This window comes from Salvelinus alpinus, chromosome 4, assembly GCF_045679555.1.
Source record: "Salvelinus alpinus chromosome 4, SLU_Salpinus.1, whole genome shotgun sequence".
Classification (NCBI taxonomy): domain Eukaryota; kingdom Metazoa; phylum Chordata; class Actinopteri; order Salmoniformes; family Salmonidae; genus Salvelinus; species Salvelinus alpinus.
The window spans coordinates 11,263,842-11,276,518 of NC_092089.1; the positions used below are offsets into that span (position 1 = coordinate 11,263,842).

Here is a 12,677-nt window from a genome sequence, read left to right on the forward strand (position 1 = left end):
CGAATGACATCACCAAGAGGTAGAATATATAGTGAAAACAATAGTGGTCCTTAAACGGAACCTTGAGGAACACCGAAACTTACAATTGATTTGTCAGAGGACAAACCATCCACAGAGACAAACTGATATCTTTCCGACAGATAAGATATAAACCAGACCAGAACTTGTCCGTGTAGACCAATTTGGGTTTCCAATCTCTCCAAAAGAATGTAGTGATCGATGGTATCAAAAGCAGCACTAAGGTCTAGGAGCGCGAAGACAGATGCAGAGCCTTGGTCTGCATGTCAATCTCTCCTGTCTCAAAGTGGAGGAGAGATTGACTTCATCACTACTTGTATTTGTGAGAGGTATTGACATGTTGAAAGCACCGAGCTGTCTGTTTAAACGACTACCACACAGCTCGGACACCCCATGCGTACCCCCACAAGACATGCCACCAGAGGTCTCTTCACAGTCCTCAAGTCCAGAACAGACTATGGGAGGCGCACAGTACTACATAGAGCCGTGAATACATGGAACTATATTCCTCATCAGGTAACTGATGCAGGTAGTAGAATCACATTTAAAAAAACAGATAGAAATACACCTTATGGAACAGCGGGACCTGTGAAGCAACACAAACATCGGCCAAGACACATGCATACACACACACACGATAACAATCACACTATACACATATGTAAACATGGATTTTGTGTTGTAGATATGTGGTAGTGGAGTAGGGGCCTGAGGGAACACACTTAATGTGTTGGGAAATCTGTTATGAATGTATTGTTGTATAATTGCATAACTGCCTTCATTTTGCTGGATCCCAGGAAGAGTAGTTGCTACCTTGGCAGGAACTAATGAGGACCCATAATAAACTCCAGGAAGAGTAGCTGCTGCCTTGGCAGGACCTAATGAGGATCCATAATAAACCCCAGGAAGAGTAGCTGCTGCCTTGGCAGGAACTAATGAGGATCCATAATATACCCCCAGGAAGAGTAGCTGCTACCTTGGCAGGAACTAATGTGGATCCATAATAAACCCCAGGAAGAGTAGCTGCTGCCTTGGCAGGACCTAATGAGGATCCATAATAAACCCCAGGAAGAGTAGCTGCTGTCTTGGCAGGACCTAATGAGGATCCATAATAAACTCCAGGAAGAGTAGCTGCTGCCTTGGCAGGACCTAATGAGGATCCATAATAAACCCCAGGAAGAGTAGCTGCTGCCTTGGCAGGAACTAATGAGGATCCATAATATACCCCCAGGAAGAGTAGCTGCTACCTTGGCAGGAACTAATGTGGATCCATAATAAACCCCAGGAAGAGTAGCTGCTGCCTTGACAGGAACTAATGGGGATCCATAATAAACCCCAGGAAGAGTAGCTGCTGCCTTGGCAGGAACTAATGTGGATCCATAATAAACCCCAGGAAGAGTAGCTGCTGTCTTGGCAGGAACTAATGGGGATCAATAATAAACCCCAGGAAGAGTAGCTGCTGCCTTGACAGGAACTAATGGGGATCCATAATAAACCCCAGGAAGAGTAGCTGCTGTCTTGGCAGGAACTAATGGGGATCCATAATAAACCCCAGGAAGAGTAGCTGCTGTCTTGGCAGGAACTAATGGGGATCCATAATAAACCCCAGGAAGAGTAGCTGCTGTCTTGGCAGGAACTAATGGGGACCCATAATAAATCCCAGGAAGAGTAGCTGCTGTCTTGGCAGGAACTGATGGGGATCAATAATAAACCCCAGGAAGAGTAGCTGCTGCCTTGACAGGAACTAATGGGGATCCATAATAAACCCCAGGAAGAGTAGCTGCTGTCTTGGCAGGAACTAATGGGGATCCATAATAAACCCCAGGAAGAGTAGCTGCTGTCTTGGCAGGAACTAATGGGGATCCATAATAAACCCCAGGAAGAGTAGCTGCTGCCTTGGCAGGAACTAATGGGGATCCATAATAAACCCCAGGAAGAGTAGCTGCTGTCTTGGCAGGAACTAATGGGGATCCATAATAAACCCCAGGAAGAGTAGCTGCTGTCTTGGCAGGAACTAATGGGGATCCATAATAAACCCCAGGAAGAGTAGCTGCTGTCTTGGCAGGAACTAATGGGGATCCATAATAAACCCCAGGAAGAGTAGCTGCTGCCTTGGCAGGAACTAATGGGGATCCATAATAAACCCCAGGAAGAGTAGCTGCTGCCTTGGCAGGAACTAATGGGGATCCATAATAAACCCCAGGAAGAGTAGCTGCTGTCTTGGCAGGAACTAATGGGGACCCATAATAAATCCCAGGAAGAGTAGCTGCTGTCTTGGCAGGAACTAATGGGGATCAATACTAAACCCCAGGAAGAGTAGCTGCTGCCTTGACAGGAACTAATGGGGATCCATAATAAACCCCAGGAAGAGTAGCTGCTGTCTTGGCAGGAACTAATGGGGATCCATAATAAACCCCAGGAAGAGTAGCTGCTGTCTTGGCAGGAACTAATGGGGATCCATAATAAACCCCAGGAAGAGTAGCTGCTGCCTTGGCAGGAACTAATGGGGATCCATAATAAACCCCAGGAAGAGTAGCTGCTGTCTTGGCAGGAACTAATGGGGATCCATAATAAACCCCAGGAAGAGTAGCTGCTGCCTTGGCAGGAACTAATGGGGTTCCATAATAAACCCCAGGAAGAGTAGCTGCTGCCTTGGCAGGAACTAATGGGGATCCATAATAAACCCCAGGAAGAGTAGCTGCTGTCTTGGCAGGAACTAATGGGGATCCATAATAAACCCCAGGAAGAGTAGCTGCTGCCTTGGCAGGAACTAATGGGGATCCATAATAAACCCCAGGAAGAGTAGCTGCTGTCTTGGCAGGAACTATTGGGGATCCATAATAAACCCCAGGAAGAATAGCTGCTGCCTCGGCAGGAACTAATGGGGATCCATAATAAACCCCAGGAAGAGTAGCTGCTGCCTCGGCAGGAACTAATGGGGATCCATAATAAACCCCAGGAAGAGTAGCTGCTGTCTTGGCAGGAACTAATGGGGATCCATAACAAATACAAATACAGTTGTGTTCAGTTGGCTGGATGTCCTTTGGGCGGTGGACCATTCTTCATACACACAGGAAACTATTGAGCGTGAAAACCCCAGCATCGTTTCAGTTCTTGACACAAACCGGTGTGCATGTCATCTACTAACATACCCCGTTCAAAGGATATTCAATCTTTTGTCTTGCTCGTTCACCTTAAATCCTTATTTAACCCGTCTCCTCCCCTTCACCTACACTGATTGAAGTGGATTTAGTGACATTCTCTCTGTCTGTGTTCCAGAGTTAAGGAACAGTGTCTGTGGTAACATTCTCTCTGTCTGTGTTCCAGAGTTAAGGAGGAGTGTCTGTGGTATCATTCTCTCTCTCTGTGTTCCAGAGTTAAGGAGTAGTGTCTGTGGTAACATTATGTCTGTGTTCCAGAGTTAAGGAGTAGTGTCTGTGGTAACATTCTCTCTGTCTGTGTTCCAGAGTTAAGGAGTAGTGTCTGTGGTATCATTCTCTCTCTGTGTGATCCAGAGTTAAGGAGTAGTGTCTGTGGTAACATTATGTCTGTGTTCCAGAGTTAAGGAGTAGTGTCTGTGGTAACATTCTCTCTGTCTGTGTTCCAGAGTTAAGGAGTAGTGTCTGTGGTATCATTCTCTCTCTCTGTGTTCCAGAGTTAAGGAGTAGTGTCTGTGGTAACATTATGTCTGTGTTCCAGAGTTAAGGAGTAGTGTCTGTGGTAACATTCTCTCTGTCTGTGTTCCAGAGTTAAGGAGTAGTGTCTGTGGTATCATTCTCTCTCTCTGTGTTCCAGAGTTAAGGAGTAGTGTCTGTGGTAACATTCTCTGTGTCTGTGTTCCAGAGTTAAGGAGCAGTGTCTGTGGTAACACTCTGTCTGTGTTCCAGAGTTAAGGAGTAGTGTCTGTGGTAACATTCTGTCTGTGTTCCAGAGTTAAGGAGTAGTGTCTGTGGTAACATTCTCTGTGTCTGTGTTCCAGAGTTAAGGAGCAGTGTCTGTGGTAACACTCTGTCTGTGTTCCAGAGTTAAGGAGTAGTGTCTGTGGTAACATTCTCTCTGTCTGTGTTCCAGAGTTAAGGAGCGGTGTCTGTGGTAACATTCTCTCTGTCTGTGTTCCAGAGTTAAGGAGTAGTGTCTGTGGTAACATTCTGTCTGTGTTCCAGAGTTAAGGAGTAGTGTCTGTGGTAACATTCTCTCTGTCTGTGTTCCAGATTTAAGGAGCGGTGTCTGTGGTAACATTCTGTCTGTGTTCCAGAGTTAAGGAGTAGTGTCTGTGGTAACATTCTCTCTGTCTGTGTTCCAGAGTTAAGGAGTAGTGTCTGTGGTAACATTCTCTCTGTCTGTGATCCAGAGTTAAGGAATAGTGTCTGTGGTAACATTCTCTCTGTCTGTGATCCAGAGTTAAGGAGTAGTGTCTGTGGTAACATTCTCTCTGTCTGTGATCCAGAGTTAAGGAGTAGTGTCTGTGGTAACATTCTGTCTGTGTTCCAGAGTTAAGGAGTAGTGTCTGTGGTAACATTCTCTGTGTCTGTGTTCCAGAGTTAAGGAGCAGTGTCTGTGGTAACACTCTGTCTGTGTTCCAGAGTTAAGGAGTAGTGTCTGTGGTAACATTCTGTCTGTGTTCCAGAGTTAAGGAGTAGTGTCTGTGGTAACATTCTCTCTGTCTGTGTTCCAGAGTTAAGGAGTAGTGTCTGTGGTAACATTCTGTCTGTGTTCCAGAGTTAAGGAGCAGTGTCTGTGGTAACATTCTCTCTGTCTGTGTTCCAGAGTTAAGGAGCGGTGTCTGTGGTAACATTCTGTCTGTGTTCCAGAGTTAAGGAGTAGTGTCTGTGGTAACATTCTCTCTCTCTGTGTTCCAGAGTTAAGGAATAGTGTCTGTGGTAACATTCTGTCTGTGTTCCAGAGTTAAGGAGTAGTGTCTGTGGTAACATTCTCTCTGTGTTCCAGAGTTAAGGAATAGTGTCTGTGGTAACATTCTGTCTGTGTTCCAGAGTTAAGGAGTAGTGTCTGTGGTAACATTCTGTCTGTGTTCCAGAGTTAAGGAGTAGTGTCTGTGGTAACATTCTGTCTGTGTTCCAGAGTTAAGGAGTAGTGTCTGTGGTAACATTCTCTCTGTCTGTGTTCCAGAGTTAAGGAGCGGTGTCTGTGGTAACATTCTGTCTGTGTTCCAGATTTAAGGAGTAGTGTCTGTGGTAACATTCTCTCTGTCTGTGTTCCAGAGTTAAGGTGTAGTGTCTGTGGTAACATTCTGTCTGTAATCCAGAGTTAAGGAGTAGTGTCTGTGGTAACATTCTGTTTGTGTTCCAGAGTTAAGGAGTAGTGTCTGTGGTAACATTCTCTCTGTCTGTGTTCCAGAGTTAAGGAGTAGTGTCTGTGGTAACATTCTCTCTGTCTGTGATCCAAAGTTAAGGAGGAGTGTCTGTGGTAACATTCTCTCTGTCTGTGATCCAGAGTTAAGGAGTAGTGTCTGTGGTAACATTCTGTCTGTGTTCCAGAGTTAAGGAGTAGTGTCTGTGGTAACATTCTCTCTGTCTGTGTTCCAGATTTAAGGAGCGGTGTCTGTGGTAAAATTCTGTCTGTGTTCCAGAGTTAAGGAGTAGTGTCTGTGGTAACATTCTCTCTGTCTGTGTTCCAGAGTTAAGGAGTAGTGTCTGTGGTAACATTCTCTCTGTCTGTGATCCAGAGTTAAGGAATAGTGTCCGTGGTAACATTCTGTCTGTAATCCAGAGTTAAGGAGTAGTGTCTGTGGTAACATTCTGTTTGTGTTCCAGAGTTAAGGAGTAGTGTCTGTGGTAACATTCTCTCTGTCTGTGTTCCAGAGTTAAGGAGTAGTGTCTGTGGTAACATTCTCTCTGTCTGTGATCCAAAGTTAAGGAGGAGTGTCTGTGGTAACATTCTCTCTGTCTGTGATCCAGAGTTAAGGAGTAGTGTCTGTGGTAACATTCTGTCTGTGTTCCAGAGTTAAGGAGTAGTGTCTGTGGTAACATTCTCTCTGTCTGTGTTCCAGATTTAAGGAGCGGTGTCTGTGGTAAAATTCTGTCTGTGTTCCAGAGTTAAGGAGTAGTGTCTGTGGTAACATTCTCTCTGTCTGTGTTCCAGAGTTAAGGAGTAGTGTCTGTGGTAACATTCTCTCTGTCTGTGATCCAGAGTTAAGGAATAGTGTCTGTGGTAACATTCTCTCTGTCTGTGATCCAGAGTTAAGGAGTAGTGTCTGTGGTAACATTCTCTCTGTCTGTGATCCAGAGTTAAGGAGTAGTGTCTGTGGTAACATTCTGTCTGTGTTCCAGAGTTAAGGAGTAGTGTCTGTGGTAACATTCTCTCTGTCTGTGATCCAAAGTTAAGGAGGAGTGTCTGTGGTAACATTCTCTCTGTCTGTGATCCAGAGTTAAGGAATAGTGTCTGTGGTAACATTCTCTCTGTCTGTGATCCAGAGTTAAGGAGTAGTGTCTGTGGTAACATTCTCTCTGTCTGTGATCCAGAGTTAAGGAGTAGTGTCTGTGGTAACATTCTGTCTGTGTTCCAGAGTTAAGGAGTAGTGTCTGTGGTAACATTCTCTCTGTCTGTGATCCAAAGTTAAGGAGGAGTGTCTGTGGTAACATTCTCTCTGTCTGTGATCCAGAGTTAAGGAGTAGTGTCTGTGGTAACATTCTGTCTGTAATCCAGAGTTAAGGAGTAGTGTCTGTGGTAACATTCTCTCTGTCTGTGATCCAGAGTTAAGGAGTAGTGTCTGTGGTAACATTCTGTCTGTGTTCCAGAGTTAAGGAGTAGTGTCTGTGGTAACATTCTCTCTGTCTGTGATCCAAAGTTAAGGAGGAGTGTCTGTGGTAACATTCTCTCTGTCTGTGATCCAGAGTTAAGGAGTAGTGTCTGTGGTAACATTCTGTCTGTGTTCCAGAGTTAAGGAGTAGTGTCTGTGGTAACATTCTCTCTGTCTGTGTTCCAGATTTAAGGAGCGGTGTCTGTGGTAAAATTCTGTCTGTGTTCCAGAGTTAAGGAGTAGTGTCTGTGGTAACATTCTCTCTGTCTGTGTTCCAGAGTTAAGGAGTAGTGTCTGTGGTAACATTCTCTCTGTCTGTGATCCAGAGTTAAGGAATAGTGTCTGTGGTAACATTCTGTCTGTAATCCAGAGTTAAGGAGTAGTGTCTGTGGTAACATTCTGTTTGTGTTCCAGAGTTAAGGAGTAGTGTCTGTGGTAACATTCTCTCTGTCTGTGTTCCAGAGTTAAGGAGTAGTGTCTGTGGTAACATTCTCTCTGTCTGTGATCCAAAGTTAAGGAGGAGTGTCTGTGGTAACATTCTCTCTGTCTGTGATCCAGAGTTAAGGAGTAGTGTCTGTGGTAACATTCTGTCTGTGTTCCAGAGTTAAGGAGTAGTGTCTGTGGTAACATTCTCTCTGTCTGTGTTCCAGATTTAAGGAGCGGTGTCTGTGGTAAAATTCTGTCTGTGTTCCAGAGTTAAGGAGTAGTGTCTGTGGTAACATTCTCTCTGTCTGTGTTCCAGAGTTAAGGAGTAGTGTCTGTGGTAACATTCTCTCTGTCTGTGATCCAGAGTTAAGGAATAGTGTCTGTGGTAACATTCTCTCTGTCTGTGATCCAGAGTTAAGGAGTAGTGTCTGTGGTAACATTCTCTCTGTCTGTGATCCAGAGTTAAGGAGTAGTGTCTGTGGTAACATTCTGTCTGTGTTCCAGAGTTAAGGAGTAGTGTCTGTGGTAACATTCTCTGTGTCTGTGTTCCAGAGTTAAGGAGCAGTGTCTGTGGTAACACTCTGTCTGTGTTCCAGAGTTAAGGAGTAGTGTCTGTGGTAACATTCTGTCTGTGTTCCAGAGTTAAGGAGTAGTGTCTGTGGTAACATTCTCTCTGTCTGTGTTCCAGAGTTAAGGAGTAGTGTCTGTGGTAACATTCTGTCTGTGTTCCAGAGTTAAGGAGCAGTGTCTGTGGTAACATTCTCTCTGTCTGTGTTCCAGAGTTAAGGAGCGGTGTCTGTGGTAACATTCTGTCTGTGTTCCAGAGTTAAGGAGTAGTGTCTGTGGTAACATTCTCTCTCTCTGTGTTCCAGAGTTAAGGAATAGTGTCTGTGGTAACATTCTGTCTGTGTTCCAGAGTTAAGGAGTAGTGTCTGTGGTAACATTCTCTCTGTGTTCCAGAGTTAAGGAATAGTGTCTGTGGTAACATTCTGTCTGTGTTCCAGAGTTAAGGAGTAGTGTCTGTGGTAACATTCTGTCTGTGTTCCAGAGTTAAGGAGTAGTGTCTGTGGTAACATTCTGTCTGTGTTCCAGAGTTAAGGAGTAGTGTCTGTGGTAACATTCTCTCTGTCTGTGTTCCAGAGTTAAGGAGCGGTGTCTGTGGTAACATTCTGTCTGTGTTCCAGATTTAAGGAGTAGTGTCTGTGGTAACATTCTCTCTGTCTGTGTTCCAGAGTTAAGGAGTAGTGTCTGTGGTAACATTCTGTCTGTAATCCAGAGTTAAGGAGTAGTGTCTGTGGTAACATTCTGTTTGTGTTCCAGAGTTAAGGAGTAGTGTCTGTGGTAACATTCTCTCTGTCTGTGTTCCAGAGTTAAGGAGTAGTGTCTGTGGTAACATTCTCTCTGTCTGTGATCCAAAGTTAAGGAGTAGTGTCTGTGGTAACATTCTCTCTGTCTGTGATCCAGAGTTAAGGAATAGTGTCTGTGGTAACATTCTCTCTGTCTGTGATCCAAAGTTAAGGAGTAGTGTCTGTGGTAACATTCTCTCTGTCTGTGTTCCAGAGTTAAGGAGTAGTGTCTGTGGTAACATTCTCTCTGTGATCCAGAGTTAAGGAGTAGTGTCTGTGGTAACATTCTCTCTGTGTCTGTGTTCCAGAGTTAAGGAGTAGTGTCTGTGGTAACATTCTGTCTGTGTTCCAGAGTTAAGGAGTAGTGTCTGTGGTAACATTCTCTGTGTCTGTGTTGCAGAGTTAAGGAGCAGCGCCTGTGGGAACCCTGGTGTTCCACCTAAAGGCATCCTCAACGGAACACAGTTCAACATCGGGAACACGATCCGCTACAGGTGTGTGACGGGCTACGTGTTGGACGGTCGCTCACTGCTTACCTGTGTCCTCAACACAGGCAATATGGCCGTCTGGGACTTCCCCGTCCCCATCTGCAGAGGTGAGACTGGCTTTAATAACACGGGGTGTGTCCCCAATGGCATAGTGAAATACTTGTAACTACAGCCCTATAGGCCCTGGTCTTAAGTAGTGCACTATAAAGGGAATAAGGGTACATTTGTGACTCAAAACATGATTCCTTCATATTGACACAGTGGGATTGGCCCAATGGGCTTTTTCTTTCTTTCTTGATTGGCTCTTGAATCAAGTCCAGTCTAGTTTTCGATTTGTCTTGTTTGACGTTGTGAGCAATGAACTAGGATGAAATTCCATTACACTATTGAATCTTGGTTGTTCCACAGAACATATAATGGTTCTCTAATACTGTGTCTGTACTCTGGTCGCTTTGCAATCTGATTTCCTGTTGATCTGTAAAGAGCCACTGACTTTGATCCTTGTGGTTCTGAATTGACTTTGGTTGGAATTCAATCATAGAAGAATGTAATGTTATTTTCTCTCAGGATATTTACCTAGACTATATCTGAGGTGACTACCGCATCATGGCTGACACCAGCAGCGGTGTGTTAAGTAAAAATACTTTAAAGTACTACTTAAGTAGTTTTTATGGGGTATTTGTATTTTACTTTACTATTTATATTTCTGTCAACTTTTACTTTTACTTCAATACATTCCTAAAGAAAATAAAATACTTTTTACTCCATACATTTTCTCTGACATCCAAAAGTACCTGTTACATTTTTTGACAGGAAAATGGTCCAATTCACACAATTATCAAGAGAACATCCCTGGTCCATCCCTACTGCCTCTGATCCGGCAGACTCACTAAACACAAACGTTTAGATTGTAAATGATGTCTGAGTGTTGGAGTGTTGCCCCTGGCTATTCGTCAATAAAAAAGAAAATTAAAATTGTACCGTCTGGTTTGCTTAATATAAGGAATTTGAAATGATTTATACTTTTACATTTGATACTTAAGTATATTTCAGCAATTCCATTTACTTTTGATATTTAATAAGTATATTTAAAACCAAATACTTTTAGACTTTTACTCAAGTTGTATTTTACTGGGTGACTTGCACTTTTACTTGAGTCATTTTCTATTAAAGGTTTCTCCTCTCCTCTCCTCTCCTCTCCTCTCCTCTCCTCTCCTCTCCTCTCCTCTCCTCTCCTCTCCTCTCTCTCTTCTCTTCTCTTCTCTTCTCTTCTCTTCTCTTCTCTTCTCTTCTCCTCTCCTCTCCTCTCCTCTCCTCTCCTCTCCTCTCCTCTCTTCTCTTCTCTTCTCTTCTCTTCTCTTCTCTTCTCTTCTCTTCTCTTCTCCTCTCCTCTCCTCTCCTCTCCTCTCTTCTCTTCTCTTCTCTTCTCTTCTCTTCTCTTCTCTTCTCTTCTCTTCTCTTCTCTTCTCCTCTCCTCTCCTCTCTTCTCTTCTCTTCTCTTCTCTTCTCTTCTTGTCTCTTCTCCTCTTTTTCTAACTTTTTCCACCACCGGACACCACTGAGTATGGCCTAGGTGCATCCCAATCGACACTCTATTCCCTATTTAGTGCACTACTTTTCACCAGGACCCATAGGGTCGAAAGTAGTGCCCTATTTATGGAATACGGTGCCCTTTTAGGACACGGACTCTACCCTATGCACTTAAAGATGCAGGTTATACGGGAGGCTACAGGAACACATTGATATAGTCATCATAGATACTCATTTATTTATGGGGAATATGACATTTCTCCGCGTAGAAAGGTTCACCTATGTATCCCGCGAGATCTGACTGGTATCTCGATCAGTCCAACAAGTATACAGTGGTAGCCTGCTACCATCACGTTGATGTGATAGACAGCAGTTCACTGCAGGAGACATTACTACATTGACCCTCCTAACTCATGACCTTATCAATCCCTTATTCTGCACTATAACGCATTATAACAACACACTAGGTCCAAGGATATTTACTGACCAAAGTCCCTTTCCCTTTATTTCACTAGTAGTATTGCATCCATCTATTTCTGGAGCCGGTGAGTAGCTGCTGTTAGTGTCCACAGCGTTAGTTCAGTGTGCTGCTGTTTAACCAACCCTAGGAGCCCAGACTCAGATCACATATGTTGTCTCTCTATTAGAAGAAAGCCAAATCAAGCTCCTCTTTAATGATAATCTTTTGCCCCAGAGGAATGCAAAAGAAAACATAATCACCAAACCACTGTGCAATCTGACTGCACTGAGAGGAGGAGATGAGGAATCAAGAGGAGAGGAGATGAGGAGAAAGAGAGGAGAAGAGATGAGGAATCAAGAGGATAGGAGAGGAGGAGAAAGAGAGGAGAAGAGATGAGGAATCAAAGAGGAGAGGAGAGGAGGAGAAAGAGATGAGAGGAGAAGATAGGAGGAGGAAGGAAAAAAGAGGAGAAGAGAGGAGAGGAGGAGAAGAAGAGAGAGGAGAAGATAGGAGGAGGGAGGAAAAAGAGGAGAAGAGAGGAGAGGAGGAGAAGAAGAGAGAAGAGGAGAAGAGATGAGAGGAGAAGATAGGAGGGAGGAAAAAAGAGGATAAGAGAGGAGAGGAGGAGAAGAGATGAGAGGAGAGATAGGAGGAGGGAGGAAAAAAGAGGAGAAGAGAGGAGAGGAGGAGAAGAAGAGAGAAGAGGAGAAGAGATGATAGGATGAGGGAGGAAAAAAGAGGAGAAGAGAGAAGAGGAGGAGAGGAGAAGAGAGGAGAGAAGAAGAGAGGAGAAGAGAGGAGAGGAGGAGAAGAAGAGAGGAGAGGAGAGGTGAGGAGGAGAAGAGAGGAGAGGAGGAGAGGAGAAGAGAGGAGAGAAGAAGAGAGGAGAGGAGGAGAGGAGAAGAGAGGAGAGGAGGAGAAGAGAGGAGAAGAGAAGAGAGGAGAGGAGAGGAGGAGGAGAGGAGGAGGAGAGGAGAGGAGGGAGAATCACTGCTGGCACTGGCAGGCTGTATTTTTCGGCGCTGGAGCCTGAAATACTTTTTAAAGTGGAAATTGGTGCAACATATGCTGGTGAATTGACAGCTTAGAAGTGTTAAAAAACTGCAGATTGAGGGTTGATGGGTTGCCTGAGACATAGGCTTGGAGCCCAAATGACACACTATTCAGTATATAGTGGCCCATAGGGCTCTGGTCAAAAGTAGTGCACTATGTAGTGAATAGGGTGCCATTTAGGGTGTACAGCACATAGAGCGTTATCTTCTCTCACTAGCCGCAGCACATTCCTTTCAGGTCAACACGGTGCGGACAGTGCTGCTTGGGACAATCATCTCCCCCTCCTCCTCTCCTCATCTCCTCCTCATATCCTCTCATCATCTCCTCTCCTCTTCTCCTCCTCTCCTCTCCTCTCCTCTCCTCTCCTCTCCTCTCCTCTCCTCTCCTCCTTTCCTCCTCTCCTCTCCTACTGTCCTCCTCTCCTGACCTCCTCTCCTACTGTCTTCCTGTCTTCCTGTCCTCTCCTCTCCTCTCCTCTCCTCTCCTCTCCTCTCCTCTCCTCTCCTCTCCTCTCCTCTCCTCTCCTCTCCTTCCGTCTGTCCTCCTCTCCTACTGTCCTCCTGTCCTCCTGTCCTCCTCTCCTACTGTCCTCCTGTCCT

The 12,677-nt window shown here is 44.7% G+C and overlaps 2 protein-coding genes across 2 annotated transcripts in view; both read left to right on the top strand.

The window, feature by feature from the left end:
• Positions 1-12,677, top strand: part of LOC139572868 (CUB and sushi domain-containing protein 3-like) — a 1,528,140-nt gene that overhangs the window by 338,405 nt on the left and 1,177,058 nt on the right. The gene's annotated exons all lie outside the window — the stretch shown is intronic.
• The window catches only part of LOC139572851 (CUB and sushi domain-containing protein 3-like), a 107,956-nt gene that overhangs the window by 13,825 nt on the left and 81,454 nt on the right, over positions 1-12,677 (top strand). Inside the window, exon 2 of the mRNA XM_071395661.1 lies at positions 8,948-9,142. Within this exon, the coding sequence (XP_071251762.1) occupies positions 8,948-9,142 (195 nt within the window). The remainder of the gene's footprint in view (positions 1-8,947; positions 9,143-12,677) is intronic.